The following is a 26,881-nucleotide window of genomic DNA, read 5'->3' as shown; positions in this document are numbered from 1 at the left end:
GGCCAACATCAGCGAGGTGAATTTCCAAAAAGTAAGCCTTCTCGATGTCAGCCGTAACTGCACTGTTGTCGGTTTGGAACCGATGTTCGAACCGAGTTCGTTTGAAACCGAGTTCGGTGACCGATGGATTCAGATTTGGTTCTGCATGCAAAACATCGTTTAAAGACGTTCTATCATGTCTGCACGAGGAGGCGTAAAACGCACGAGGAGGCCTAAACGCAATTTGTTTCTCTTTTCTTGTAGATAGCTGCCCTGTGTGGTAAATAGCAAACACGTCCGGTACCTTCCTTAATGGGTACTCGTTCCGCAGTCTTTTTCTTCTACTTCATCATCATCATCATCATCGTCAGCCTATTTTATGTGCACTGCAGGAGGAAGACCTCTCCCTGCGATCTCCGGTTACCACTGTCATGCGCCAACGGATTCCAACTAGCGCCTGCGAATTTCCTAATTTCATCGCTCACCTAGTCTTCTGCCATCTACCACTGCCTTTCCCTTATCTTATACCTATTCTGTAACCCTAATCGTCCAACGGTTATCTAACCTGCGCATTACATGACCTGCCCAGCTAAATTTTTTCCCTTAATGTCAATTAGAATATCGACTACACCCGTTTGCTCTCTCGTCTAAACCAATCCTTCATATTCATATTCTCGTATTGATTTGTCATATCGTGTCAACATCTCTTTGTTCTTGAGAAGTATTCGTGTCAGCTCAACAAACCGGTCCTTTCCTTCCTCTATATTGCTGTCTAGTTCATGAGCGTTATTCTTACAAGGAAAGGGAAACTGATCATTTCTGTCAATTTTCTTCACAGTTATATTCTTGGATAACTGTACCTGACATTGTCGTATCTCCTTATGGTAGTATTCTCATGGGCTCCGCATACCATAACGCTTCGAGGTGTTTTGAAGTGTCTTCATCAAGACTGCAGATTTTCACAACGACGTTCGTCACGGTGGTGGTGTGTTTTTCTGAGTTTCCTAACTTTCGATAGAACCCTGCGAAGTCCAACCAAACTGTTTCTACACTCTAAAAACAAAGAGAGTTGCGGGCACTATCTTCGAGGGAGTATCTACTTGTCCCACATTTCACTCTTTTCGAGAGTAGATCGACTCTCTTTGAGAGAGAGTAGGAAAACTCCTCCTGACAGTGTTTTGTGACTCCATCGCAACGAAGTGCTAGTGCTCTTCCGCAGAGTGCTAAAACTATCTCCACAGGGGTAATAGTACTCCCCCAGACCGAGTGCTTCTGCTCCTCCCAACCGAGTACTTCTCCACCAAGCGGAGTGCTTCTACTCCCCCAAACAGAGTGATTGTACTCCTTCAGAACAGAGTGCTAATACTTTTCCCAATAATGTGAAAGCACGATGTAGATTCATGGCCACGTTAGAAGGGATTCGCAATACTTACGTGTGAGGAATATTTCATTCCTTCATAAACAGCTCCTGCACTTATGCTTGAATGTGATGTAATGTGTAGCCGCCGAGTTACTCAAATGAAAAATTCCCTCTCTTAAAAGGTCAAAACCTTTATTTATCAGTCACAAGACAAACTGAACAATAATTGCAGAAACATAATGACAAACATGAAATCAGATTACAGTGATGCCCATGAACTTGGAACACATCTTCTGATAAAACATAAGTATGTTCTCTAATGTTTCATCAGAATTACAGTGTAGAAATATCCTTTAATTTCAATTGGCTCCTTCTTTTCAAAAATAAATATACAATGGAAAGTTAAACATAGAAGAAACGTGTGCAAACTCGCAGAGTATTGACACTATGATCGAAGAGAAATATGCGCCACATTTCTGACCAGCAGACACATTTCTATCACAAAACGCATGCATTTATATAGCAGAGGTTACGAGATGAGCTGCTAAGCATGGGGCAGGTAATTAGATAAATTGTGCAACGACCTTTTTTTCTGCGCCATATTATAACACAGCAGCTCATTTGATAATGTCCTGTACAGCGTATGGATGTTCCTGACCGAGTTTACAGTGCATTTAAAATTGTACTGTATATTTTCTTGTGAGGCCGCAGGTCTAGATCGGTTTGCTCATATTTCACATAAAGTTATTCATGTATGGGCTGCACCCCACTGTTAATAAATGTGTCTTGTCGTAGTTCTCCAGCAATATCCTGCCCGGTCTCAAAGCAGTACAGAGGCGCATCATATTTCCTCTTCGGCTGGCCTGCTCGCGAAAGTAGTTTCCTGGTGCTTTTGGGATTCATCCGTTACCCTTCTCATAAATAAGTAAAGTTAAATTTACAACATTATCTAGTGTAGCAGGTGACTATAAAATTGCTAGGAGCATTGGCATTAAAATCCCGCGCATAAAATTTCTTGCCATATATGGTAGCTTTTCATTCCCATTACGGTAAGAATGCTATACGTCTGAGGTGCAGCTTGCATTACTACGTGATCAGTTATTGTGGCTCGTTTAAAATGCAATCCATCTAAAGTATAGCATGACTTCAGATGTGATGCAAAAATAAGATGTGATGAATATGATGCATCAAAGGCGACATAAGCATAAGTCCAGGCAGGAAAGTCCGCGAAAAGGCAAACAAAGAAGCAAATCATAAATTGAGGAAGGCACCATCCTGTTTTACGTATCCCTTCCATGCACATGGATTTTGCATGCGACTATGCATATACTTGCACAATGAACCAACTAACTGAAACCAAAGCTTTTTTCCTGCTGAAGTGTTTAAGATGTGCTAAAGTAAGAAATATTGTCGCACTTCACAGAATCTTCGTCTCAAAACAAGTACATATGTGTCTGGGAAGATTAATACGTCGCCTCACTGAGCACTCTACCTTAAGTGCGGAAATTTACCATGTGCGAAAATGCTTTAATGTTATTTTACCTTATAAAAATTGTCTACGCAAGCCATGGAAATAGGGGGCTTTTGCTTAACACTATATGTTCACATCCACCAATTGATGAGCAAGTGTTCTACTCAGACGCTCTCAGTTCTTTACATTGAACACATCTATCCCTCAACTAGCATACTTCATCACCGGATATTTTATTGAGTCACCCTAATAAAAATATCAAATAGCTGTCGGAGGCTATCATATGGCTGTTTCACAGCAGGAAAAATCACAGTTCTACATTTTGAAAATAATTTTCAATTCGAAGTGGCTCTCCGGCTTCTAAGACGTAAAGTATGTACCACGGTGTACACAGTTAAAGGCCCTAATTGCTCCTTGCTTTCGCTTCGAGAGGCACGAACGGTTCTATTGAACTGGTTTCATGAGCATGCACGTAAACGATAATGACTTCTTAAACATGGGATTATCTTCCCCCAATGCTTCCCCTTTCTGGAATCTAAAAAGAAGCCATGCTTGTAAAATTGGGTGTAGGAAAATTGATAAAAGGGAAGACATGAATATCTGTCTGCTTCATGTCAGCATTTAAAATAGAGAATGACAGTTGTTTGTGTCTGCACCATTGCATTCGCGTGCTGTTAAATGTAAGCTATTAAAGTAGTTAAATGTATGTAAGCAACTAACCAAGCATGAGCTGTTGCTTTTTGTAGTGAATACAGGCGCCGCAATCATTGCACGTATGTATCATATCACTAAGGAAATATGCAATTTCATTGTACCGCTATATTTTATCACATGAATATATCTGTTGAGAGGCAAGACAAAAAGCAGTCACTTCTCATAAAACTAATCAGCTTTTTTTAAAAACGTTTCTAACTTTTAAATGACACTTGCTCCTGTGTGTTTGGCCCCAGAGAGCATACTTGATTTCGACTTTTCCATCAGAGACATTACATAAATATACCGTGTTCAGATGACTGCCTAGACCTCGTGAGGATTTTCATCTTAGTTTTGTTGACACTTTGTCAAACGGTACACCCAATACACCCACATTCTAGTTTGCTTGTCCAAATGTTTTTGTATTAGTATTAGCCTCAGGGCCAGAGGCACAACAGAGGGGAATGGAACATACGGGAAAAAAGACACGATACAGGTTTTTCGTCTCCTAATACAATGTTAGCTAAAAAGATGAGATAACTGCGGGAAGCAACAAAAATTCAAGCAATTTGACCGGTAACAAATATAATTACATAGTTGGTTAGTTGCATTGCAATACACTTGCGTTTAAAACATTATGAAACTGGGAATAGTGAGAAGTGGACGTGACTGATTGCGGAAGGTGGTTCCAGTCTTGCGAGGTGCGGGGTACAAATGATTGATAAGATGTTTGCGTTATGCACAGCACTATTCCCACCTTTTGTGCATGATCGAAACGAGGGGAAATGTATGATGGAGGAAGAATGAGGCCGTTGTGTAGGGCGGGACTGTAGTATATTTTGTGGAAGAGACACAGGCGAGAAAACTTGCCTCGACAGGCGAGTGACGCAAGCTGTAGGCACACTTTCATTAAAGTGATACTGGCAGTACGACTGTAGTTTCCTATCATGAAGCCGACAGAATTATTTGGACAAGTTCGAGTGCAGAGGTTAATGTAGCAGTGCTTGGGTCCCAGATGGAAGAGGCATTTTTGAGTTTACTCCGGACTAAGATTTGTAAGGGAGGAGTTTTAAAAAAACAGGAGCAGATGAAAAATTGCGCTGGAGATAAACTAACGAGCGGTTTGCGTTGCTATTTATATTGCTCAGATGAAGAGAGCAAGGAGAGGAAGTTATGTGGACACCTAAGTAGCAATACGATGTTAGAAATTTGAGAGCGGAATTCTCGAGCAAGTAGGAAGTGGGGCAAGACGTTGTACGGGAGATACGTAATACCTTACATTTCGTTGTGTTGAGTTTCATCAGCCAGGCTTTAGACCAGTTAGATATACAGTTGATTTCGTTTTGAAGGATTGTAACATCATTTTGGTCAATTATTTCTCGGAAGACTACGCCATCGCCGGCGAATAAGTCAATGTTAGAGGTTAGGCATTGCAGCAAGTCATTAATATAAATGAGAAACAGGAGACGGCCGAGCATTGAACCTTGAGGCACGCCAGAATGAACTGGCCTCAAAGGGGAATTAAAAGTGTTAGCCGACACGAATTGTGAGCGTCCGGTTAGAAAATATTCTGTCCAGGAGAGAAGTTTCCTATCAATGTTCAATTTGCTTAATGTCAAGAGAAGTAAACTGTGGCAAATGTTTTCAAAAGCTTTTACGAAATCTAGGAAGACGCAGTCAGCTATAGAACGACGATCAATAATTGTATGTAGCTTGTGTGTAAAGAAGCCGGCGGAAACCATGTAAAGAGATCGGCGGAAACCATGTTGGGCCTTCGAAAAGAACGAGTTGGCATCAAGGAAATTAACAATGTTTGTGTAAAGGACATGTTCGAGGATTTTACACGGGACACTAGTTAGTGAAATCGGGCGGTAGTTTAGGGGTGAATGTTTACTTCCAGATTTATGAACTGGAACCACCTTTCCGACTTTGCAGTGACATGGTAGTGTGAATTCATCAATTGATTGTTGGAATATTTTGGGTAGCATAATACTAGAATAAATTTTGGTACTTTTTAAGAATTTAGCATTGATAAGGTCAATTCCTGGGCTAGAGGTCACTTTCAATGATTCGATAATTTTTTTATATGCAAAGGGGGTTGAATAATTACTCGATCCATTGTTAGAGAATGAAAACACTGCACGTTGGGAAGTGTAGACGAGGTTGTAACAATATTACGGCAAAATACATCATTTAATACCACAGAGCATTCGGCAACTAGAATTGCATCACCAGAAGAATCAAATAACGTGATTTCGCCATTACCGTCGGGGTGAATGGTTCACCAAAACTTTTTTGGATCATTACTTAGCATAGTTGGCAGAGTATTTTGTAGGAAATTATTACGAGAACATTTCAGAGCGGAGACATACGCATTATTCGCTTTCACATATGCATCCCACCGCGGCTCGGACGGAGAATGCTTGGGAGAGCGATAGAGCCGCTTTTTTTATCTTACGAAGTCGTTTTAAATGCGAGATTTACCAAAGTGCCTTTGAATGCGAAGAAATAGTGCGCATAGGTACGTGCCTGTTGATTAGTTCATGTACTTTTGTTGTAAACATATTCCAGTTAGTTTCGGTAGTACGGCTTTCAAAATCATCTAAGAAAACGTTGACAAACGTAGACAGTTCGTTATACATAGCTTGTAAGTTGGCTTTACTGTAATTACAAAGGGACTTTTTGACTGTCCGGTTTATTGACTGGCAATATTTTACTTCGAAACAGAGCGCTAAATGATCGCTAATAACCAGGCAGATACGATAAATCAGAGACCTTATCAGGACAGTTCGTTAGTATAAGGTCAAGCGTATTTTCCGTATTGTGCGATGGCCTAGTAGGTTGAGAGACAAGCTGATAAAGAAAAAATACCGAGCAAAGATTAATAAAGTGAAAGCTTTCTGATGAAAACGGTTTCAAAGCTGGGGGATCAAAAGACCAGGAAATGTTGGGAAAGTTTAAGTCTCCCAAGAGAAAAATGAAAGCATTAGGATGATGTGTAGTAATGGTATCAATGGCATCAAGTAAATGGGCAGCTAAATTTGAGCAATTATTGGGTGGACGATAGCAAACCTCAAACACAAAGCTTTTATGACAGATATAAGCGTGCGCCCACAGAGTTTCTAGATTAGTTTCAACAGGAATATAGGAAGACAGAATATCTCGCGAGATAGCCAACGTAACACCACCTCCTACACGTGATTCACGGTCACAGCGATAAATGCTGAAGCTAGGTGCGTCATGAAATATTTCGTTGTCAGTAATGTTTGGGTGAAGCCAGGTTTTAGTGAGCGCAATGATAGCAGAATTGCACGTGTCAACAACTGATTCAAGTGACTGACGCTTATTAGTAAGCTTCTGACATTTGCCAAAACTACGGACACACTGGGTGCCGGCAACAAACCACCACTTCTCCTCGCGCTTACCTATGGTGATGTTTCGGAAGTCAAGTTCAAGTTCGGAAGTCAAGGTCGCGATACACTGTTAATTGAATCACCAGAAATGGGCGGCGTTAGCTCTTTAATGCTGCTGCCGGGTGCGTCGTACACGTAGCGTTTATTGCGAACAATGAGCTTGTTGTGCCGCAGCTGGAAGTTCGGTGACCCGGGTAAGCCTTTCGCGAATTAAATCAGCTTTCTTCTAGCACAGCCAGTGGCGGCGGGAAAGTCTTCGGCAGTTGACATTGTATCCTCTTTGAATTTTGACCGCAATGCCAGCACATTTTGTATAGTTTTAAAAGAAGTAAACTTTATAATAACAGGCCGACATCTTGATGCTGTGAAATTACCTAAACGGTGCGCGCGTTCGATCTAGGATTCCGAGATGCTACTGCCCATCGTGGCGGACAACGCGGCAAGTGCTTTCTTCTCGGTTTGTTGCCATATTTAACGTGCGTCAGGGATACCATGTATAATCAAGTTTTCGCGTCTGGACCGATCTTCTAGATCGTCTGTGTCATTCTGGATTGTAGCTTGCTGTGACATCAGGCGCGTGGCAGTATCCTGCACATCCTCCGGCATTTGTTGGACCCTGCAAGCTCGAAAACTCAATCCGGTATAAGATTGGCAAAAGCTAGGCACGCGTTCGTAGGGAACGATGATTATCTCATGAAGAAATTAATTGAGACGTTCGTGGGGGAAACATCGCGAACTCCACTACCCGACTATGGTGGAGCGCCTAACGAGGCGTTGGACGGCCACATCACAGAAGCGGAAGTGCGAGCTGAGATTGTAAGACTCAGAACGAAGTCGGCTCCAGGCCCTGACGGGGTAACGAACAAAATGCTCAGAAACTTAGACGATGATTCCATTAGCTATCTAACGAAGTACATGCAGGAATGTTGGGAAAAAGGCGAGCTCCCACAACAGTGGAAGACGGCAAGCATTACTTTAATACCAAAACCCGGGAAGCCTCCGCAATTGGAAAACTTACGGCCAATTTCCTTAACTTCATGCGTGGGGAAATTGATGGTGCACGTCGTCCAGACCAGACTGATGGGCTTCATGGAGCAGGGCGATCTGTGGCCACATGAGATGGTCGGGTTCCGACCTCAATTGTGTACGCAGGACGTCATGCTCCAAATCAAACATGATATAATAGACTCAAGGTCTAAAGATGCAAAAGCAATTCTGGGACTGGACCTCACGAAGGCTTTTGACAACGTAAAGCATGAGGCGGTCCTGGAAGGGCTGAACAAGATTAATGTAGGTACCAGGACATATCGATACATCAGGGACTTCCTGACGGGAAGAACTGCTTGCATGAGGTTCCAAACGCTGGAATCCCCCACAATTGAGCTAGGGAGTAAGGGTACGCCCCAAGGATCAGTGCTGTCTCCCCTACTCTTCAACGTGGCTATGCGAGAACTCCCCGAGCAATTGGCAAAGCTCGAGGGATTAAAATTTAGTATATATGCGGATGACATCACCCTCTGGGTCAACCGGGGAAGTGATTCAGCCGTCGAAAGCCTGCTCCAGGCCGCCACCGACATCATAGTCCATTACGCGGCCGAGAGAGGCCTAGCATGCTCGCCGCAGAAATCAGAATTGTTTATATACAATCCGAAACACTTAAGGTGCAAGGCACCGTCGGAGATCAAAATTAAAGTGGCGGGTAAAGAGGTACCAATAGTAGAGCAAATTAGAATCTTGGGCCTGATTCTCCAGTCAAATGGCTACAATGGCGAGACCCTCAAGAGGCTGCAGAATCACGCATTACAGACCCTGAGCCTAATTAGGCGGGTGGCCAGCAAAGGTCGAGGGCTAAAGGAAAAAAATTTATTTAAGCTAATACAGGCGTACATATTCAGCCGGGTGAGCTATGCAACGCCATATCTCGATTTGAAAGTGGTGGAAAGAGAAAAGATTGATTCTCTAATGATAAAATGCGTAAAACGAGCGCTGGGACTGCCCATGTGTACATCAACAGAGAGACTGATGGCTCTAGGAGTGCACAACACATGGGCAGAACTGGCGGAAGCGGTGCGAACCTCTCAAATTGAGAGACTTAGCACCACGAAGACAGGAAGAGCCATATTGGCCAAAGTTGGAATAAACCCGGACAGAGGCCCCACCCAAAAGGTGGAAGTAGATAGGGAAATTAGAAAAAATCTGATTATCCCCCCTCTGCCAAAAAACATGCACCCGGAACATAACAAAGACAGGAGGCATAAACGAGCCGAAGCATTAAAAATTAGATTCGGTAATATCTCGGAGCATGAGGTGGCCTATGTAGACGCGGCGGGAGGTAGCGGCAGTTTTACGGTGGCAACGGCCGTCAGCGGCCGGGGTATTCCCGTGACTGCTGTCACTCTTCGCGGGCGCAACATAGAAGTTGCCGAGGAAATTGCGATCGCATTAGCTTGCGCTGGAACGGACGCGAAATTTGTGATCAGTGACAGCAAAACTGCCATACAAAATTTTAGCAAGGGAAGGATCTCGCCCTTAGCGGCAAGAATCCTAGGCCAGAGAAAGCTAGATAGAAAAATTCAAATAATTTGGACTCCGGCGCATGAAGCCGTCCCCGGCAACGAGGCGGCCCACGAGCTGGCTCGAGATCTCCACCGCCGAGCCGCTACGGGGCCCCTCGATGACCGAGGGAGCGGAGAGCGCATGCTAAAATATGGGGAGATCACGCAGCATTATAGATTGGCTCGTAGACTGGTATCCCCGCCAGACCCAAAATTAAACAACAGACAAGCAGTCGCGTGGAGACGACTACAAACTTATACATATCCGCACCCGGTTATGGCGAACCACATGTTCCCCGAGGCCAGGAGCGATAAATGTAATCTTTGTGGGGCGAGAGGGACCCTCGACCACATAATATGGGAATGTCCGTACTCTCCCGGGGGAACGCACAAAATAGATAGTAGAGACACCTGGGAGACCCTGCTGCGCAGCTCGGACCCCGAGCTCCAGCTCCGGCTCGTCCAACTGGCCGAAAAGGCTGCTGGGACCCAAGACCTCCCAGCCTGCATCTGAGGCGGCGGCACTCGCCCCCTGACCTGTGCGTCAGGGGGTGGGTAGATCACCTTTTTCCGTTGGACATTAAAGTTTATTCTATCTATCTATCTTGTGATGACTCATGGAGCTAGAGTCGTTGCTTTTACGCTCAAGAGTTTCAATGTGGTTAAGCATTTCAATGAGCCTAGATTCTAATGTTTCTTGGTTAGACTTGATTGTTTTAATATCGGCTATTGCAGTCGCTGGACCCAATGAAAAATCTTTTGATATTTCTTTGATGCTGTCATTTGTCTTTTTCAGCATCTGCATCATGACACCTATCTGCGCTTGCTCCGAATCGCTTTCGGATTGAGTAGGTCGAGTGCAGGCTGGACCAGGGGTAGTCTCAATGTCACCACAGCAGAGAAGCAACAAAGAAGAATCAAAGATATTGCACAAGGTTTCACAAAGCACCCGTGGGCACGGCAGGACTACCAAGCAGCGGTCATCCGACCTTCTAGCGAAGATAGAAAAGCGGTTACACACCTGCGGAGCGTAGAAAACGAAGGCATTAGCCATGCTTCCGCGACGGCTGGCAAATGCAGTGCAGGGCAATGCATTTTGATTCCTTGGCGTGCGCTCCTCTGCACTACGTGGAGTCGCGCTGGGCTGGCTCTTTGACACCCTTGTGTCTTTGCAGCTGCCTTCTTGCGTTATATAAAGCGGGTGACTGAAAAATATCTTGTGCAAATATGAACATGAGGACATGGTGTAAAAAAACATCAAAACAATCAAGAAGTAAGGTTATGGCACTAAAAGAAAACCTTAGCTCTTTGTCTTCCCACTGAAACGCATGCGAAACATCTAAATGACTGCAACAGTCAACTGCCAAACTAACTTAAATTGTTAGATTAAAAAAAAGAAATAACGGACAGTTCATCCTCGTCCAGCACCAACGTTAAAATACTCCTATTAATAAACTGAATATTGGTCATTCTTAGATGTCATTAGTCTGTCATTAGTCTGGTGTGTCGCAAACACCACTTGTGAAACATCACAGGCACGTACCCAGTGTGCACTCTCCCCCCACGCCCCATCTCTGGTTGTGCCACTGCTCAAGCCATAGTTTGAGGATCATATCTGCAAAGATGATGCTCACTAGGGATGAAAATATGGTCCTCCGGTTCAATGTGTATGACTAAATGTGCCATAAGCAAAGGCAACAAGGCTTGTTATGGCAAGCTTACCCAAATTTCAATACTAACAAGAAAGTTCACTGCGGCCTGCACCTAAGCTTACTAAAATGCATGAACTTACTTTCATTTATGAAGTGTGCAGTGGAGTTCATTTTTGAGAGACTCGACTATTGCTGCAATTTGAAATCTAGCATTTTACGTTCTTGAAGGCATGAAAAGTTGCAGTTGGACCGCAGTTATTAGAGTATTAGACCAACTCTTTGTTTTGTGTACGACAGACGACTGGTAAGACGGAATTAAAACGTCTTATTTTGATACTTTATTTCTCCACTAAAAATATTAAAGCGACAAAGACATTTTGACCTGCCATGCAATAGCAAGATGCACACATTACGCTTGTAACCCCTAGATAAAGGGTGATTTAGCTGTTCATATGACATAACTCTGAAACGCCATCTCATATTATCCAATGTACAGGCATGTCTAAAAGAATAAGCGTATGCAAAGCGCCCCTGCAATTGTAATTCCACAGAGGAGCCGTTATATTCGATGCCGATGCATAACTCGCTGCTTGACAATTCACCGAGTTCGTAGGCATAAGCACCCTTTCACATTCGCACCATACTCGAATACCGCAACAGGAAACATAAAATCAGACATAATCACACCATTTCAAAACATGAGCAAGAACAGTTCAGTCTTAGTGCTGAAACCCATGAGAGCGATTTGGTGCGCGACGGCGACGAGCGACGGCTTCGAGCGACAAAACGGGCTGTCACTTGGAGATCACTCGGTTCTGTATATCTAGAATTCGTCGCTCATCGCCCGGATGTGCTCTGAGCGACTAGCCAATAGCGCGAAGGCGGAACTGGACGTACATCGCTCAAATACTACCGATTGTCACGCGGAACGAGCAAACGATTGAATTCTTATACGTGCAAGGGTAAGAACCTACTGCAAGACCTTCAGAAATATTTACGCAACTTTTTACAGTAAAATACATCAACTTAAATTACTAAAGCGCGCGTCATGCTAGTTTCGACGCGTATTTGCAGCCCTCATACCGGCAACACAGGGGAGACGTCGCTCAATATCGTCGCTCGCACGGAGTACGAATTGTAGGCGATGAGCGAACACAACAGCCAACTCCATCGCACCGCTTCTAGCTGTCGCGCGCAAGATCGCTTATGTGGGGTTTATACTTTATTCAGCACGAAACATGAATTCCTCATGCATCTTCAGTAAGTTGAAGATTACGCGCCCACCCAAGTGACTTCTTGCAGCATGCAGATGAATGCCTGCGGCAAAGTTTCTAACTAGCACTGGCGCTGCACGTAACTTCAGTGGTCGCAGGTTACCCATGGGCGAGACACCATCAAGCGCGCGGCTTATTTATAACGAAAGCATGCCACCAGCCAAATGATGCCTTCTGTTATGTGACTCCTTATTTCAACAGCGTTCCGTACACAGTAGACTGCCAAACTGAATAAATTAAAACACACGAAACGCACACTAAGCACGCTCCGCCTAGACTCGCAATCATGTTCTGGGGAACAAATAATTGTAACGCGATAGCGTCAAGGTGGTCGTCTCGCAGAAAACCCGGTGTCGTCGGCGGCATTGGCCGTGATCGAAAAATGGCAGAAGGCAATTCATTAATACAAACAACTTGCATGATGGGCTGGGTGGGAAACGAACCAAGGTCTCCGGAGTGTGAGACGGAGACGCTGCCACTCAGCCATGAATTCGATGCTTCAAATTGGGACAAAAGCCCCTCTAGTTATTGCGGTGTGGCTTTAGAAACCTGCCGTAGAAAGTTATACTCCGGTTTATATCGGTACTTATGTGCATGTATATCACAGAAGTCGCAGTTAAACGCGTAGCGAAGTAGGTTTCCGCTACATTTCTTCTGCGCTTGGCGCGCACGAAGAGCCATCTTGGGGCAAACACAGAACACCCCCTCCTCGCAAGGTACGGCGCTGCCCCGACAGCTGGCGCGCCACTCGCCCGCTTCTAGAGGAGAGAGAGAGAGAGAGAGAAATAACGTTTATTTGCACCCGCAAAAAGAGGCCCGAGGAGGCAAGAGGCTTTCTGTCTCCTCGGCTTACTCCTCCCCTTTCAGCTGGCTGATGCTCCTTGGAGCTCAGCGGTGTCCAGGGCCATGCGGATGACTTCTCTTTGGTCATCTTCCTTTGAGCTGGTCATTAAAGTCTCCCAAGATTGTCTATCCCTATCTGGTTTATTGAATCTAGGACATGTCCATAGTATGTGGATCATGTCCGCCTTTGCCCCGCAGTGTTTGCAACTCATGGCCTCAATGCTATCGTGCCATCTCTTCAGTATGTAGGGGTTGCAGATCACCCCCGCTTGGAGTTGCCTCCATGTTATCTCTTCCTGCTTACTTAGTTTCTTATGCGCCTCTGGCAGTGTTTTCCTTCCCATTCTATAATAATCGAGAATTTCGCTGTAAGTGTTTATACCTTCCTCTTTTTGTAGGGGCTCCCTGGCTGTAGAGGCTGCATTGGTGGACCGGTAAATAAGCTCTCGGGCCAATGCATGCGCTTTCTCATTGCCGGGCAAGCCTTCGTGGGCAGGAGTCCATATAAGGTTCACTAATTCTTCTGGAATTGGTCCTTTCTCCAATATGTTGAGCGCCTCTTTGGAGATTCTCCCTGCGGTATAATTCCTGATAGCTGTTTTGGAATCTGACACTATGATTTTCACCCCTTTTTGAGTCAAAGCTAGGGCTATGGCCACCTCCTCTGCAACTTCCACACTGTTTTGCGGGGTAGTGCAGCTCTTTGAGTTCTCACCGTTAACCTGTGTCGTCACTGAGACAAAACCTCGTCTGCTTTCATATTCTGCTGCATCCGTGTAGAACACCCCTTGCTGTTTATCTAGTGATTTTTGTAACGCTTTAACCCTGTCTTTCCTCCTGTCCTGGTGGTGACTGGGATGCATATTCTTCGGGAGTGGTGGTATGCGTATCCTGTCTCTGATTTGTGACGGGATGGCTCCCGTGTTTCTTACTTTGTGGTTAGTTTTGTATCCTAGTTTCGCTAGAATTCTCAGACCGCCTCTGCTTCGCATTAGTCTCTGTTGCTGGGAGACTAGTGTGGCTTCGATCAACTCGTCTAGGGTGTTTGAAATGCCCATGTTTAGTATCCTCTGCGTAGATGTGCATGGTGGCAGGTTTAGGGCTGTTTTAACTCCTTTCCTGATAAGGATTTCTATTTTGTTTTTCTCGGCCCTTGTTAGTTTAAGGTACGGTGTTGCGTATGTGATCTTGCTGATCGCGAAGGACTGTATTATCCTTAATAGGTTAGCCTCCCTCATGCCTGCCTTCTTGTTGGCGATTCTGCGGAGGAGTCGGCATGTTTGGCTTACGCTCATTTCAAGCTTTCTAATCGTTTCCGTATTTCTTTCATTGTCCTGAATGGGCATGCCTAGCACACGTATAGCTTTTACGTTTGGAATCGCGTCCCCATTAACAGTGAGTTTTATCCCGTGGTTAGGGATTTTCTTTCGCATGTTCTGTGGACTGATGAAGAGAGCCTCCGACTTCGTAGCTGAACATTTAAGTCCGGCTTTTTCTAAGTGCTCTTCAATTATATTGATGGCCTTTTGCAGCGTTTCTTCTATGTGGGCGTCACTGCCTCTATTTATCCATAGGGTGATGTCGTCCGCATAGATCGTATGTTCTAGCCCCTGTACGTCCTTAAGTTTGTGCGGGAGTCCAATCATTACTATGTTAAAGAGAGTGGGTGAGAGCACAGAGCCCTGCGGTGTCCCCTTATTACTGAGCACTATCCCTTTCTCCTCGTTACCCCCTAGACTGACCGTTACTGTTCTGCCAGTCAGAAAGTCCTTTATATACTCGTAGGTACGTCTCCCTACGTTTAGGTTGTTCAATTGTTCTAAGATTGCCCTGTGGTCTACGTTGTCAAATGCTTTGGCCACGTCTAAGCCAACGATGGCTTTCGTGTCCTTCGTTTTGTGGTCGATAATTTGCTCTTTAAGCTGTAGCATGACATCGCACGCAGATAGGTGTGCTCTGAAGCCTATCATTGTGTCAGGGTATATGTCTTGGTCTTCCAAGTATCTGCTGATTCTAGATTGTATCACATGTTCCATTAGTTTCCCGACGCATGACGTGAGGGATATTGGTCTGAGGTTTTCGAGACTGAGCTTTTTCCCCGGTTTTGGAATTAGGACTAATTTAGCCTCCTTCCATTCTTTGGGGATCTTACCTTTCTCCCAACACTCTTGCATAAAATTCGTTAGGTTTACTATCGACTTGTCGTCTAGGTTCCTCAACATCCGATTGCTGATTCTGTCCGGTCCTGCAGCTGTTCTCGTTCTGAGTCGATTCAACTCGGCCCTGACTTCTCCTACCGTGACGGGGCTGTCCAAGAGGGGGTTCTCTTCGCCTTTGTAGTCCGGCAGTGTTTGTTGCGGACCACATTTAAGATATCTATCCTTAACTTCAGCGAACAATTGCCTATTACTACCTTCGTACTTATACACTAGTTTCTGCATGTTGCTACGCGTCTCTGATTTGCTGTTTTGGGGATCTAGTAGGTGCCTCAATAGTTGCCATGTATTTGATTTACCAATTGTGTGATCCATCTGTTCGCATATGCTATTCCAATTTCGTTTCGTGAGTTCGAGTGCGTATTCTTCAATCTCTCCGTTCAGGTGCGCTAATGCCCTCCTAATGTTTCTATTGCTTCTATTCTCTTTCAATTTTTGCTCTAGCTGTCTCTTTTTACGCCATAATCCGACCATTTTCCGGTCTACTACCTCTTGCGTTTCGTCCGCCTCCACCTTTTCGGTGGCCTCTTCAACCGCTTCCAAGAGGGCTTTGCTCCAACTGCTTAAATCCTTGAGCTCCACTTTTTCGGCACATTTCTGCCTAAAGAGGTTCCAATTTACCGCTTCGAACTGCTTGGGTTTGGGAGTTGGTATGCCGTGTTCTACCACCGTCTCTATTATTCTGTGGTCGCTCCCCAAGTCCTCTCCCGTGTTACACCATCGTGCGGTTATGTGTCCCCCTATGAGAGTAAGGTCCGGTGTGGTGTCCCTGGAAACGCTATTTCCCTTTCTAGTCGGGATTTGAGGCTCTGTTAGTAGAGTTAGGTCATGCTTGGAGATAGTATCCCATAATTCTCTGCCTTTTTGTTGCGAGGTTTTGTACCCCCAAGCCGTGTGTTGCGCGTTAAAGTCTCCGACTATGACTATGGGGCTGTTCCCTGCAATGTTTTTGGACCTGTCGATGAGCTGATCGAAGCCACAATTCTTTTTTTGCTTAGGAGAGCTGTATACGTTGAGAACGTATAGGCTTCTATCTTTTCTTTTCCTCGGTACTAGTTCAATAAGGACGTGATCAATCTTATTTGTGTCAGTCTCGTGGAGTACTGCTGCTAAGTTTCTTTTAACTAAAATAGCTGTCTGCCGATTCTCTCCTTGCCCAGTGTAGGCTGTGTAGCCGGCCAATTTTGCATTTTTCCCACACTCTTGCAACGCAATGACATCTGGTTTATCGATGTTAGTTAGGAATGTTTGTAGGACTGCTCTCTTTTTCAGGAAGCCCCTACAATTCCATTGCCAGATCGTGTTATTTTGCCAATGCATTTTGAATGTTAATTAATTGTGTTTTAAACCAATCGAATTCCGCTTTTAAAGCGAAGTCGCGTTTCTCAAATTCTGCTTTGAGGGCGATGTCGCGCTTTTCAAATTCCGCTCGAGTTTGTTCCGTGAATTGCATCATAGCTCCGTTCATCAGGGTAATATCCTGAGTAACTTTGTCCATCTTGCTGTCTGAGTCTGTCTCTCCCGTTCTCTTCTTTTTGAGCGGGGGCCGATCTGTTTTAGGTTCTTTGTCCCCTACACTCTCTTCCTGTCTCGTACTGTTTCCACCCTTCTCTCTTTTCATCTCCTCGATTATCTTTAAAAATTCTTCCCTCTCCTTTTTCCTATCCTCAATCAGTATTCTGATTTGTTCTTCCTGCCTCTTAATAAGCTCTTTGAGCTCCTGGTTTTCTCTATCCTTTTCTGAATCCTGGGAGACTTTGCCTGGCCAGCTCACCTTGTTACTTGTTTCCTTCTGTTGTGTCTGCTGTTGCGGCGTCTGTAGCCTCGGGAAGGACTCCGAGCGGCTCCTGGTCTTGCTGTTCGATCTCTCGCTTGGCCTGCTTTTACGAAGTTCCTCTTGGTTCGCCTCATCGGCCGCTTGTTTTTGCTCCCATCGTCTCTTCTTCACGATGTACGGGGTGCGGAATAAATTCCTGCACTTCTTATCCCCGGTGACGTGGTTTTTGCCGCAGAGCTGGCACTGCGGCTCGCATTGATGTCCTTCTTGCGGTCTGGTTGCCCCACAGCCTCTACACCTCGGTTCGTCATTGTCACACACGTCTGATCTGTGCCCGAGTCCGCCACACTTGTAGCATACTTCGTACCTCTTCTTGTATAAGAAGCACCGTAGAATAGCGCCCATGAAGAAAACCGTGCGTGGAACTTCCTCGTCGTCAAAAGTTAGGAGGAAAGTTCTGGTTTTGCCCATTCTTCTTGCTTCTAGGATTGTCGGGTTGTCTTCATCCTCGTTGAGGTTGAGTAGGACATCTTTGTCGGAGTACATTTCCTCTATGCCGTGAATGACTCCACGCCCACAGCTTTCTGGTGCGTTCACGTACGTGACGACCCCGTAATCTTTGTCTCCGATTCTGATCTTGTCTATCTTGCTTATTTTTTTAGCATTCTCCATCGATAATGTGTGGTAGATAATCGTACCTTGTTTGGTGTTTATCACGAAGCGGTCTCCCTTGGCTTCTTGTAGGCTGACGCCCGCGCTTTCGCGCACTGCTCTTCCTAGGCTCACTTCCGGTGCCTTCTGAAGCACCGAGAGGCCTTCTCGTAGTCGTAGAGTCACTTTCCAGCCCGTGGCAGGCAGTCTCGGTAGGTTCGATGCTACCGATAGCTCCGCTTCCTTCTTCCCTGCTCCCTTCTTGAGCGCGTCGCGCCGAGCGTCCGCCGAGCGTCCGAGCGTCGTCTCCGCGCCAGCTGGCACGGTCTTCTGCCTCCTTTTCGCCAAAACGGTGAACCATCCTTCGTTGTCGGGTCCCTTAGGATCCTTTTCGTTGCCTTCCACCGTCACTTCCATGTCGCCGCTTCTCTGGGAGCCGCCGCTGGCCTGGAGCTGTCCGTCGACGCCGTCCACGGCCGGGGCCATGCCGAAGCCGGGGTGAGGCTTAGCGTGGCGTTGTGCTGCGGTTACAGTTTTTTAGCCGTAAAATCACTAAAAATCGACTCACAGGCACAAACAATTCTGTCCACAGGGTCCTTGTCACTTCCGAAAATCGATTGTAGCACTATCGCAGATCATTTTGCTAGAAAAACCACCAGAATCCTTGGTTGTTCGCGGAGCCGGCGTAAACACGTCCTCACTCCTCGACGCTACCTGGCGTTCCTCACGCTTCTAGAGGACGATCCCATCGAGGCGTCAGCCCCATGATCGCGTCCGCCTTCATGGCAAGACGCGGCCCGGCTGTCCGTGGCGATCATGACGTTTGGCTCGCGTAGATCGTTTCTCCCTCCGAGACACCGAGTTCTTTGGCTCGTTCCGCTTGCTGAGGCGCACGTTTTGTCTTTGTGTGACTCAAGAGCATGCAGAGCGAATGAGTGGGCGGTGCGATAGGGGTGCGATAACGCTATCGCGTCCCACTCTTGAAGGCGAAGCTTAAGCGTCCTCTAAATTTTAAGCGTCCTCTCACCTCACCTCTTATTCAAAATACCATGGTTCTGTCAGCCGTTGTGATATTCAAAGCTCTTGCGGATAGCGGCAAGTGATAACGTCACATGCAGTTATCGCAACGACTGGCTTTGTCGATTGAAATCGAGAGACACGGCCCGCTTGCCTAGTCCGCTGTCACTCGCGTCGGCTAAGCGCCCCGACGACTTCCTGGTGATAGCATCTCGTATATGCAGAATGTGCACCTAAGTGAGAATTCACTTACAGTGGAGGATTTGTTGTTATATGCAACGAATGACGAACGACTATCGTCTGGTCGTGGCGACGCGCGATGGCCGACACGAGATCTTCCTTGGATGGCCTTCGTTGCAGCTCGCCGGACGGAACACCTTTCTCCGGCGCTGTGCTGTTCCGCGATGTTGAGCGCGCGCGCGGTGGAGCAAATCTGAGTGAAAAAAATTGGAGGACGCTTGAGCCAAGGTAAATGTACCTGGTAGCGAAGCTTTCATAGGAGCCCATACGTTCAAAACATGGCGGTCCATCGCCGGTTCATGGGGCTTAGCGCCATCTGTATGTGGTGGGAATACTTCCGGCGGAAGAAAAAATAACGTGACGCCATGTCCGTTAAAAGCAGAAGTGACGTCATTTTGTTTTCGAAGGCGCGAAATTCGTTTTGTTGTTCTTCCTTTGGAGCTATATATTCAAATGCCCCGCCATTCGACTTGATGGGCGTTTCGAGCTTTCAGCGTGGAAAGCGATGCAGGAAAAGGCCAGCCGTACGGTTGTCGAAATCGCATCCCTGCGCAGAACATACTTTCTTTGGAGGCCGACGAAAGCTTTAGGTGCAGAGTGCTGATCCTATTGTCGGATGCCAAGCCCGTCGGCCAGCGCAGTCGCACGAAAACAACTACACAATTATCTGGCGGTCGTAACTCACTACTTTTGACTGAGCAGATAAAGAAGTAATGAAGCCACCCGCGTCACCAAATTCATACAAACTTCGACAAGCAAGAAATCACAAATTGTGAGGGGGGCGTATTTCAACAGGTGATACGAGTGCGCCTTTCTGCCCATTTCAAGACGTGCATTGCACTGCGAGTGATAGTGGCGTCAACGCCCCCTGTAGCGATGGCCGCTGAAAAGAACTGCATTTATTAATAATAATAAAATTAAACGTATTTATTTAACTCATCACGAATATATAAAATTGACTAGGAATTTTATTTTCGTTGAATGAATCTAACTGGGTCTCGTTTGAATTAAAAAAGGCGTTTTTCTTTCCCAATGTTTGTTCCCTCCAAACATAGTCGCGCTTCGATCGCTGCTCCCATAACCCCCCATGCTGATGTCGGTGACAATCTGTACTGAACCGCTTTTCGCCCGAAGCTTCGCGACCTATTTGAATCGGCCTTGCTTGAGCTACGCCTTCAAGAGTGGAACGCGATAGCGTTATCGCACCCCGTTCGCACCGCCTACTCAAACGCGCTACCCCGCCAAACGTCGCGATCGGCACAGATAGCCGGGCCCGGACGCGCCATGAAGGCGGACGCGATCACGGGGCGAGTGGCGCGCCACGTGTCGGGGCAACGCCGTACATTGCGAGGAGGGGACCTTCTGTGTTTGCCGCAAGATGGCTCTGCGTGTGCCCAGAGCGCAGAAGAAATATAGCGGAAACGTTCTTTGCTACTCGTGAAACTGCGACTTCTGTAACTTACACGGTCATACTTACCGATATATACCGCCGTACAACTTTTTACAGCACGTTTCTAAGGTAACACCGCATTCACAAGAGGCGATTTTGTCCCTTTTTCAAGGAACGAACTCGTAGCTGAGCGGTAGCGTTTCCGTCTCACACTCCGGAGACCCTGGTGCGATTCCCACCAGCCCAACTGGCAAGATGTTTTTATTTATGAAATGCATGCTGCGATTTATCGCTCACGGCCAACGCTGTTGACACCAACGCCGACACCGACGACACCGGCTTTTCTGCGACACGAGCTCCTTAACGCTGTCGCGTTAAAACTAGAGCGCTCACTATGCGTTGCTTTCAACTGTGGCTGCCTGTTCTCTTAGAAGGAAAACGGCGTGTTCTATGCTCAGCGTGCGTGACACACCGTCATGCTCGGAACCAGCCTCCTACAGTTGAAGCTTACGCCACGTTTTGTTCTCTATTGCCGCAAGAGTAGAATGCTCATTCTACTCTCTCTCAGAAGGGCAGAGTGAAAAGCACATTTTACTCTCTCCTTGCTGACGGAGTGAGCAATGCATTTCACTCCACCCGACATTTTGCGCGAGTAAAACAACGCTTTGAAGAGTAAATCAGCTCTATCACTCCTGTGATACCCTCTCTCTTTGCTAGAGTTTATGGCAGTTAGTCTATTATTTAGTCCTCTGTTTTTTCCAGTAGCAACCTGCCAATAGTATTCAGACCCTACCAGAACAGATATGTTGTCGTTGCTGTTGTTCATGTGGGCACCTTCTGGAATTTGGGCTGGCGTCTTTTCCATGAAGCGTTGAGTCGGGGAGGTAGAATGCTGTGCCGTTATGTATATAGAATTCTAGAACCTCCACTTCGACCTGCTTTCCGTCATATCGGCTCTTTTCGTGTTCTCTTTTCCTGAAATTATGCGTTTATGTTTTCTCGACATGTTTTCGGTGACGAATGCGCGTTGACTGCGTCCGTGCATAAGGCAGGCTTTGTCCAGCATAAGAAGTATCTGGCATGGATTATACGATGTCTGAGCCCAAACTTTAGCTGGTTGTAGCAAGATCGCCTTATCAGTTTTGGAACACGCACTTGCAACCTGCATATATTTCACTGCTTTCTGGTCTGAGTCTCTCTCAGGCTTTTTGGAGCCACGCTCAAAAAGAAACGCGGTATGTCTTCCGTGGCATAAGTCACAAAGTGATAACCTTGTGTTTTAGGACTCTTTTGAGAGACGATATTTCTTAAAGCACAGAACGCAATGTCCGCTTCATTTAAACTTTTCTTTGTTCTCATACAGGGACACCGCTTTGTCACACTGGGTAAAGGAATGTTGATGTGACTCGCAGGAAAGGCAGGCTTCTTTGTGACGTTCAAAGGTTCTCTTTAACGCAGCAACTGAGGCGACACAGCGATGAGTATATTCCATCTTGTTTGCTTTGAATTCCTTCTGGGTTGCATATCTCTGAGCAATATGAAAAGCTTCTTCGCTGCTAGGCACTTCCCTGTTCAAAAACATGATAATGTCAGAAAAACTTCTATTTGCGCCTACTTTGTTGGACTTGTTTTGGCAATACCGAATCACAGTATTCAGTGGTACACACCCCTTCAGCTGTCACTTTCAAAATGGTGCTGCACTCTTCCAGCTTTACACCTAAGGCCTCCAGACTATTAACATGGGTGAATATTTCACCATAAAGAAATCATGGAGAAATCACGTCAGCGGAAACTACAAGCTTCAACTGAAGCAGTCGATTCATGTGTTCGTTCACAGTAACTTCCTTCAATCCAGAACGTTCTATGAGAAAGTCTAGAGCAAATTCACGATCGGTATCTGTCAATGATAGGCCAGTTATGCTTTCTTTTGCCTTGCCATCAAGGTGGCTCTTCAAAGACACAAATTTGTCAACGTTTGACAGATGCTCATGTTTGTGCATACAACACTCGTACTGATCCCAAAAAGAACACCAGCTTTGAACACTCCCACAGAATTTGGTGATCTACAGTTTCGGCAGTTTGATAGTAGCTTGGAATTTTTATTCTGTCCACCAGTTTCGCGTTCAGTGCTTGGAACAAGCACTTGAGTATCGTTTATGGACTTCTGCATTTCTTCTATGCGTCTGATAACATTAGCGTTCGCCAACCATATCGCTATTTGGTAGCTGTCCACTTTCGAGTTCCGATTCAAATTGCGCGTCCTCTTGCAATTGTTCAATTGTGTTATCTAATCCCCGTAGAGCTGCCTCTTTCGTTAGTACAACGTTTAGGTTGCCTTGCAGCTCACCAACCGTATTGGGGCAGATGAGATCAGCAAGGTGACGTGGTTGCTGACTTTCGTCGCCCCAGCCCGCAGTGCACTCCGCTTCCTCTTTAGGCGATCCATTCTTTGGCGATCCATGCTCGCGGCGGTTGCGGCAGGGAGCGCGGAGGTCTAGTTGCTGTCCCAGGGTCGGATAGTAGTGGAAGAGGATGCCGGTTCTGGACTTCAGTGGACATCCTTCGTGAGGGCAGCTTCTTGAAAGCCCAGGTCAGGTCGTCGTCGTTGGAAGTCGGGTTTTGGGCACCATACTTATCAGGAATACAGAAGTCGTAGACCCGTCTACTACACGTTTGGTGTCTATTAGAACAGTGAAGAAGAAGAAGCAGGACATGCGCCAGGAACGTTAAGAAATATTCTTCGTCTTCTTTTATATAAATCTCCAGCAGGTGAAATTCAAGAATGCTCGTGGACTAAGATTTATGATCATGTTAAAGAGCCCTGGGTGGCCAAAATATTATTCCCGGTTTCCCACTGCAGCTTGCATCATAATCATGTAGTAGTTTTTGAACGCGAAACCCCAATTTACTTTTTCTATCTGTCTTCGTGTATCCCACACAGCTGTGTTGAGGAGAGAGAAAGCACCACAGACATTCATGGGACAAATAACATGTCACCGCATAGGCTCAGCTGGGCGCCTCCGGGTTCACGTGGAATTGCATTGATCATGTGTCCCACCGCATTTATTTGAGCCACTTCCACAAAGCTTCGCATTGCATAGATTAAAGGTGCGTTGCATATGCTGTATATTTTTTTTTACCGGAGCATGAATAAAAGCGAGCATATGCTGCAGCACTTCTCAAGCATAGCGTAAACCAGTATGGTAATGAAACCATCGGAAACGTATACGCAGCGCCCGCCGGACCCCATGTCCGTCAATCCCGTGGAGTACGAGCAGCCCAGCCGAGTGAGCCAGGAGGAGTTCTGCAGGCAAGAGGTAGAGCCTGATGTTGGCGGCGGGTACGATGGGAAACTGCCAACGACGCCGGTTTTTAGCATAGGGGGAAGCAAACGAATCGCGCTTCGTCACCTTTTGTGCCACTTCGACACACAGTGAGTACTTACTGCCTCATTTTCTTTCATGCAACGCGCTTACACAGCTAAAATTTCTGGAGACTCTCGCGAGTATATTCAATGCGTGGCTGGTACAGGCACGTACCCAGGATTTGTTTTCGGGGGGGTACCACCCCCTCCATCATCATCATCATCATCATCATCATGTTTTATGTCCACTGCAGGACGAAGGCCTCTCCCTGCGATCTCCATTTACCCCTGTCCTGCGCCAACCGATTCCAACTAGCGCCCGCGAATTTCCTAATTTCATCGCTCCACTTACTGTTTTGTCGTCCTCGATTGCATTTTCCTTCTCTTGGTACCCATTCTGTAACCCTAATGGTTCAACGGTTATCTAACCGGCGCATTACATGACCTGCCCAGCTACATTTTGTCCTCTTGATGTCAATTAGAATATCGTCTATACACGTTCGCTCTCTGATCCAAACCACTCTCTCTCTTAACGTTATGCCTAGCAATCTTCGTTCGATCGCTCTTTGCGCGGTTCTTAACTTGCTCTCAAGTCTCTGCCCCATACGTCAGCACTGGCAAAATGCACTGATTGCACACCTTATTTTTCAATAATAATGGTAAGCTTCCAGTCAGGAGCTGGCAATGTCTGCCGTATGCGATCCAACCTATATTTATTCTTTTGTGAATTTCGTTCTCATGATCAGGGTTCCCTGTGATTAATTGACCTCGGTAAACGTACTCCTTCACAGTCTCTAGTGGCCGACTGGCGATCCTGATCTCTTGTTCCTTTGCCCGGCTGTTTATCATAATAATCATCTTGTGCATATTAATATTCAACCCCACTCTTACACTCTCTCTGTTAAGGTCTCCAATCATTTGTTGTAACTCGTCTGCATTGTTGAATAGAACAATGTCATCAGCAAACCGAAGGTTGCTGAGATAGTTGCCGTCGATCTTTACTCCTAAGCCTTCCCAGTTTAATAGCTTGAATTCTTCTAAGCATGCAGTGAATAGCTTTGGAGAAATTGTGTCTCCCTGTCTGACCCATTTCCCTATAGGTATCTCCCTGCTTTTCTTGGGTAGAATTAAGGTAGCTGGAGAACCTCTGTATATATTCTTACGCGAAGGACGAGCCAGTAAGACGAGAAACTATTTACAGATTATATTTGCAACAACGGTTGCAGCGCTGACCGGTTAGATTCACAGCGCGAGCCCAGTTCGTTCTTCCTCCTCTTTTCTGGAGTGATGGCGCACATGCACCTCGTTCAAACAAACAAATACCACACGCATGTAGCAATATTTTTCAAGCTTTTTATGTCGTAAGCGTTCTGCAGTCCTCGATTACGTAGTGCCTCTAGAATGCTGGTATCTCTACTGAATCAAATGCATTTTCGTGATCTATATAAGCCACATAGAGAGGCTTATTGTACTCTGCAGATTTTGCGATAACCTGATTGATGACATGGATGTAATATAATAATAATATTTGGGGTTTAACGTGCCAAAACCACTTTCTGATTATGAGGCACGCCGTAGTGGAGGACTCCGGAAATTTTGGCCACCTGGGGTTCTTTAACGTGCACCTAAATCTAAGCACATGGGTGTTTTCGCATATCGCCCCCATCGAAATGCGGCCGCCGTGGCCGGGATTCAATCCCGCGACCTCGTGCTCAGCAGCCCAACACCATAGCCACTGAGCAACCACGGCGGGTGACATGGATGTGATCCATTGTAACGTATCTCTTCCTGAAGCGAGCCTGTTCCCTTGGTTGACAAAATCCAGTGTTGCCCTTATTCTATTGGAGATTATTTTGGTAAATATCTTATATAATACTGGGAGCAAGCTAATGGTCCTATAATTTTTAAATTCTTTAACGTCTCCTTTTTTGCGGATTAGTATAATATCTGCATTCTTCCAGTTTTATGGGACCCTTGCAGTCGATATACACTTCGTATAAAGAGCCGCCAGTTTTCCAAGCATTATGTCTCCTCCATCTTTGATTAAATGGACTGTTATTCCACCTTCTCCTCCCGCTCTTCATCGTTTCATGTCTTGCAGCGCCCTTCTGACCTCATCGCTAGTTATAGGAGAGTTTCTATATCCTGTTCATTACTGTTTCTAAGTGAGGTATCGTGACTCCTCTGGGTACTGTACACAGGTCAGCTTAGAATTTTTCCGCTGCTTTTACTGTATCTTCGAGATTGCTTATGATATTATCCCTCTTATCTTTTAGTGCATACATCATGGTTTGTCCTATGCCAGGTTTCTTTTTTACTGATTTCAGGCTGCGTTCATTTTTTTACGGCTTCTTCAGTTTTTCACATGTTATAGTTTCGAATATCAGTTATTTTCGCCGTGTGGATCAGTTTTGACAGTTCCGCGAATTGCGTAACGCTGTGCGGCCGCCAGTCCCATACAACCGCGTAGAGCGCAGGACTCTACGATTCTAGACGTACTGCGCTCACCGAGAAAGGTTAGAAAAACACCCACATAAGCACAGGAGAGATGTGGCTACGTGAGGCGGTTCGACCGATAACTGTAGAAGCGTCATTCAAAGCAAGTAATTATTCTCCACTTCCGGCGGCGTTTTCTCTACTTCCTTTTTAAAAAAAAAAAGATGTTGATCCATAAATATTCTCATAAACAACGGTTAACATTTTTATCATTCGCTTTTGCTTGCAGTTTGGTTGTTGCGTTGGCTCTCTCCCTTAGTAGATCGCTTAATTTCTGAACTCCTTGCGGTTTTTGTTTCCGGTTTCCAATTTTGCACGAAAAGTACTATACAATTAAGGAAAAACAGGCGAGATAACGGGCGACAGTCATCTTGCTTATGGGTTTAAGGGTTATTGCAGGGTTTCATGATGGACGCTCTTTCACATCATTTTATTTCCCACCTTATCTAACCCATATCACGTGTATATGGTTCCGGGCATCTGCCAGAGT

The 26,881-nt window shown here is 45.8% G+C and overlaps 1 protein-coding gene across 2 annotated transcripts in view; it reads left to right on the top strand.

Annotated features, from left to right (window-relative positions):
* Positions 1–26,881, top strand: part of LOC135904321 (uncharacterized) — a 107,700-nt gene that overhangs the window by 53,620 nt on the left and 27,199 nt on the right. For both annotated transcript variants that reach the window (XM_065434945.1, XM_065434944.1), the window contains one exon: positions 23,765–23,964. In XM_065434945.1, the coding sequence (XP_065291017.1) occupies positions 23,765–23,964 (200 nt within the window). The remainder of the gene's footprint in view (positions 1–23,764; positions 23,965–26,881) is intronic.

Source organism: Dermacentor albipictus, chromosome 2 (assembly GCF_038994185.2).
Source record: "Dermacentor albipictus isolate Rhodes 1998 colony chromosome 2, USDA_Dalb.pri_finalv2, whole genome shotgun sequence".
Taxonomy (NCBI): domain Eukaryota; kingdom Metazoa; phylum Arthropoda; class Arachnida; order Ixodida; family Ixodidae; genus Dermacentor; species Dermacentor albipictus.
Note: the sequence above shows the minus strand (reverse complement) of the source record. Positions and strands in the feature narration are given on the sequence as shown.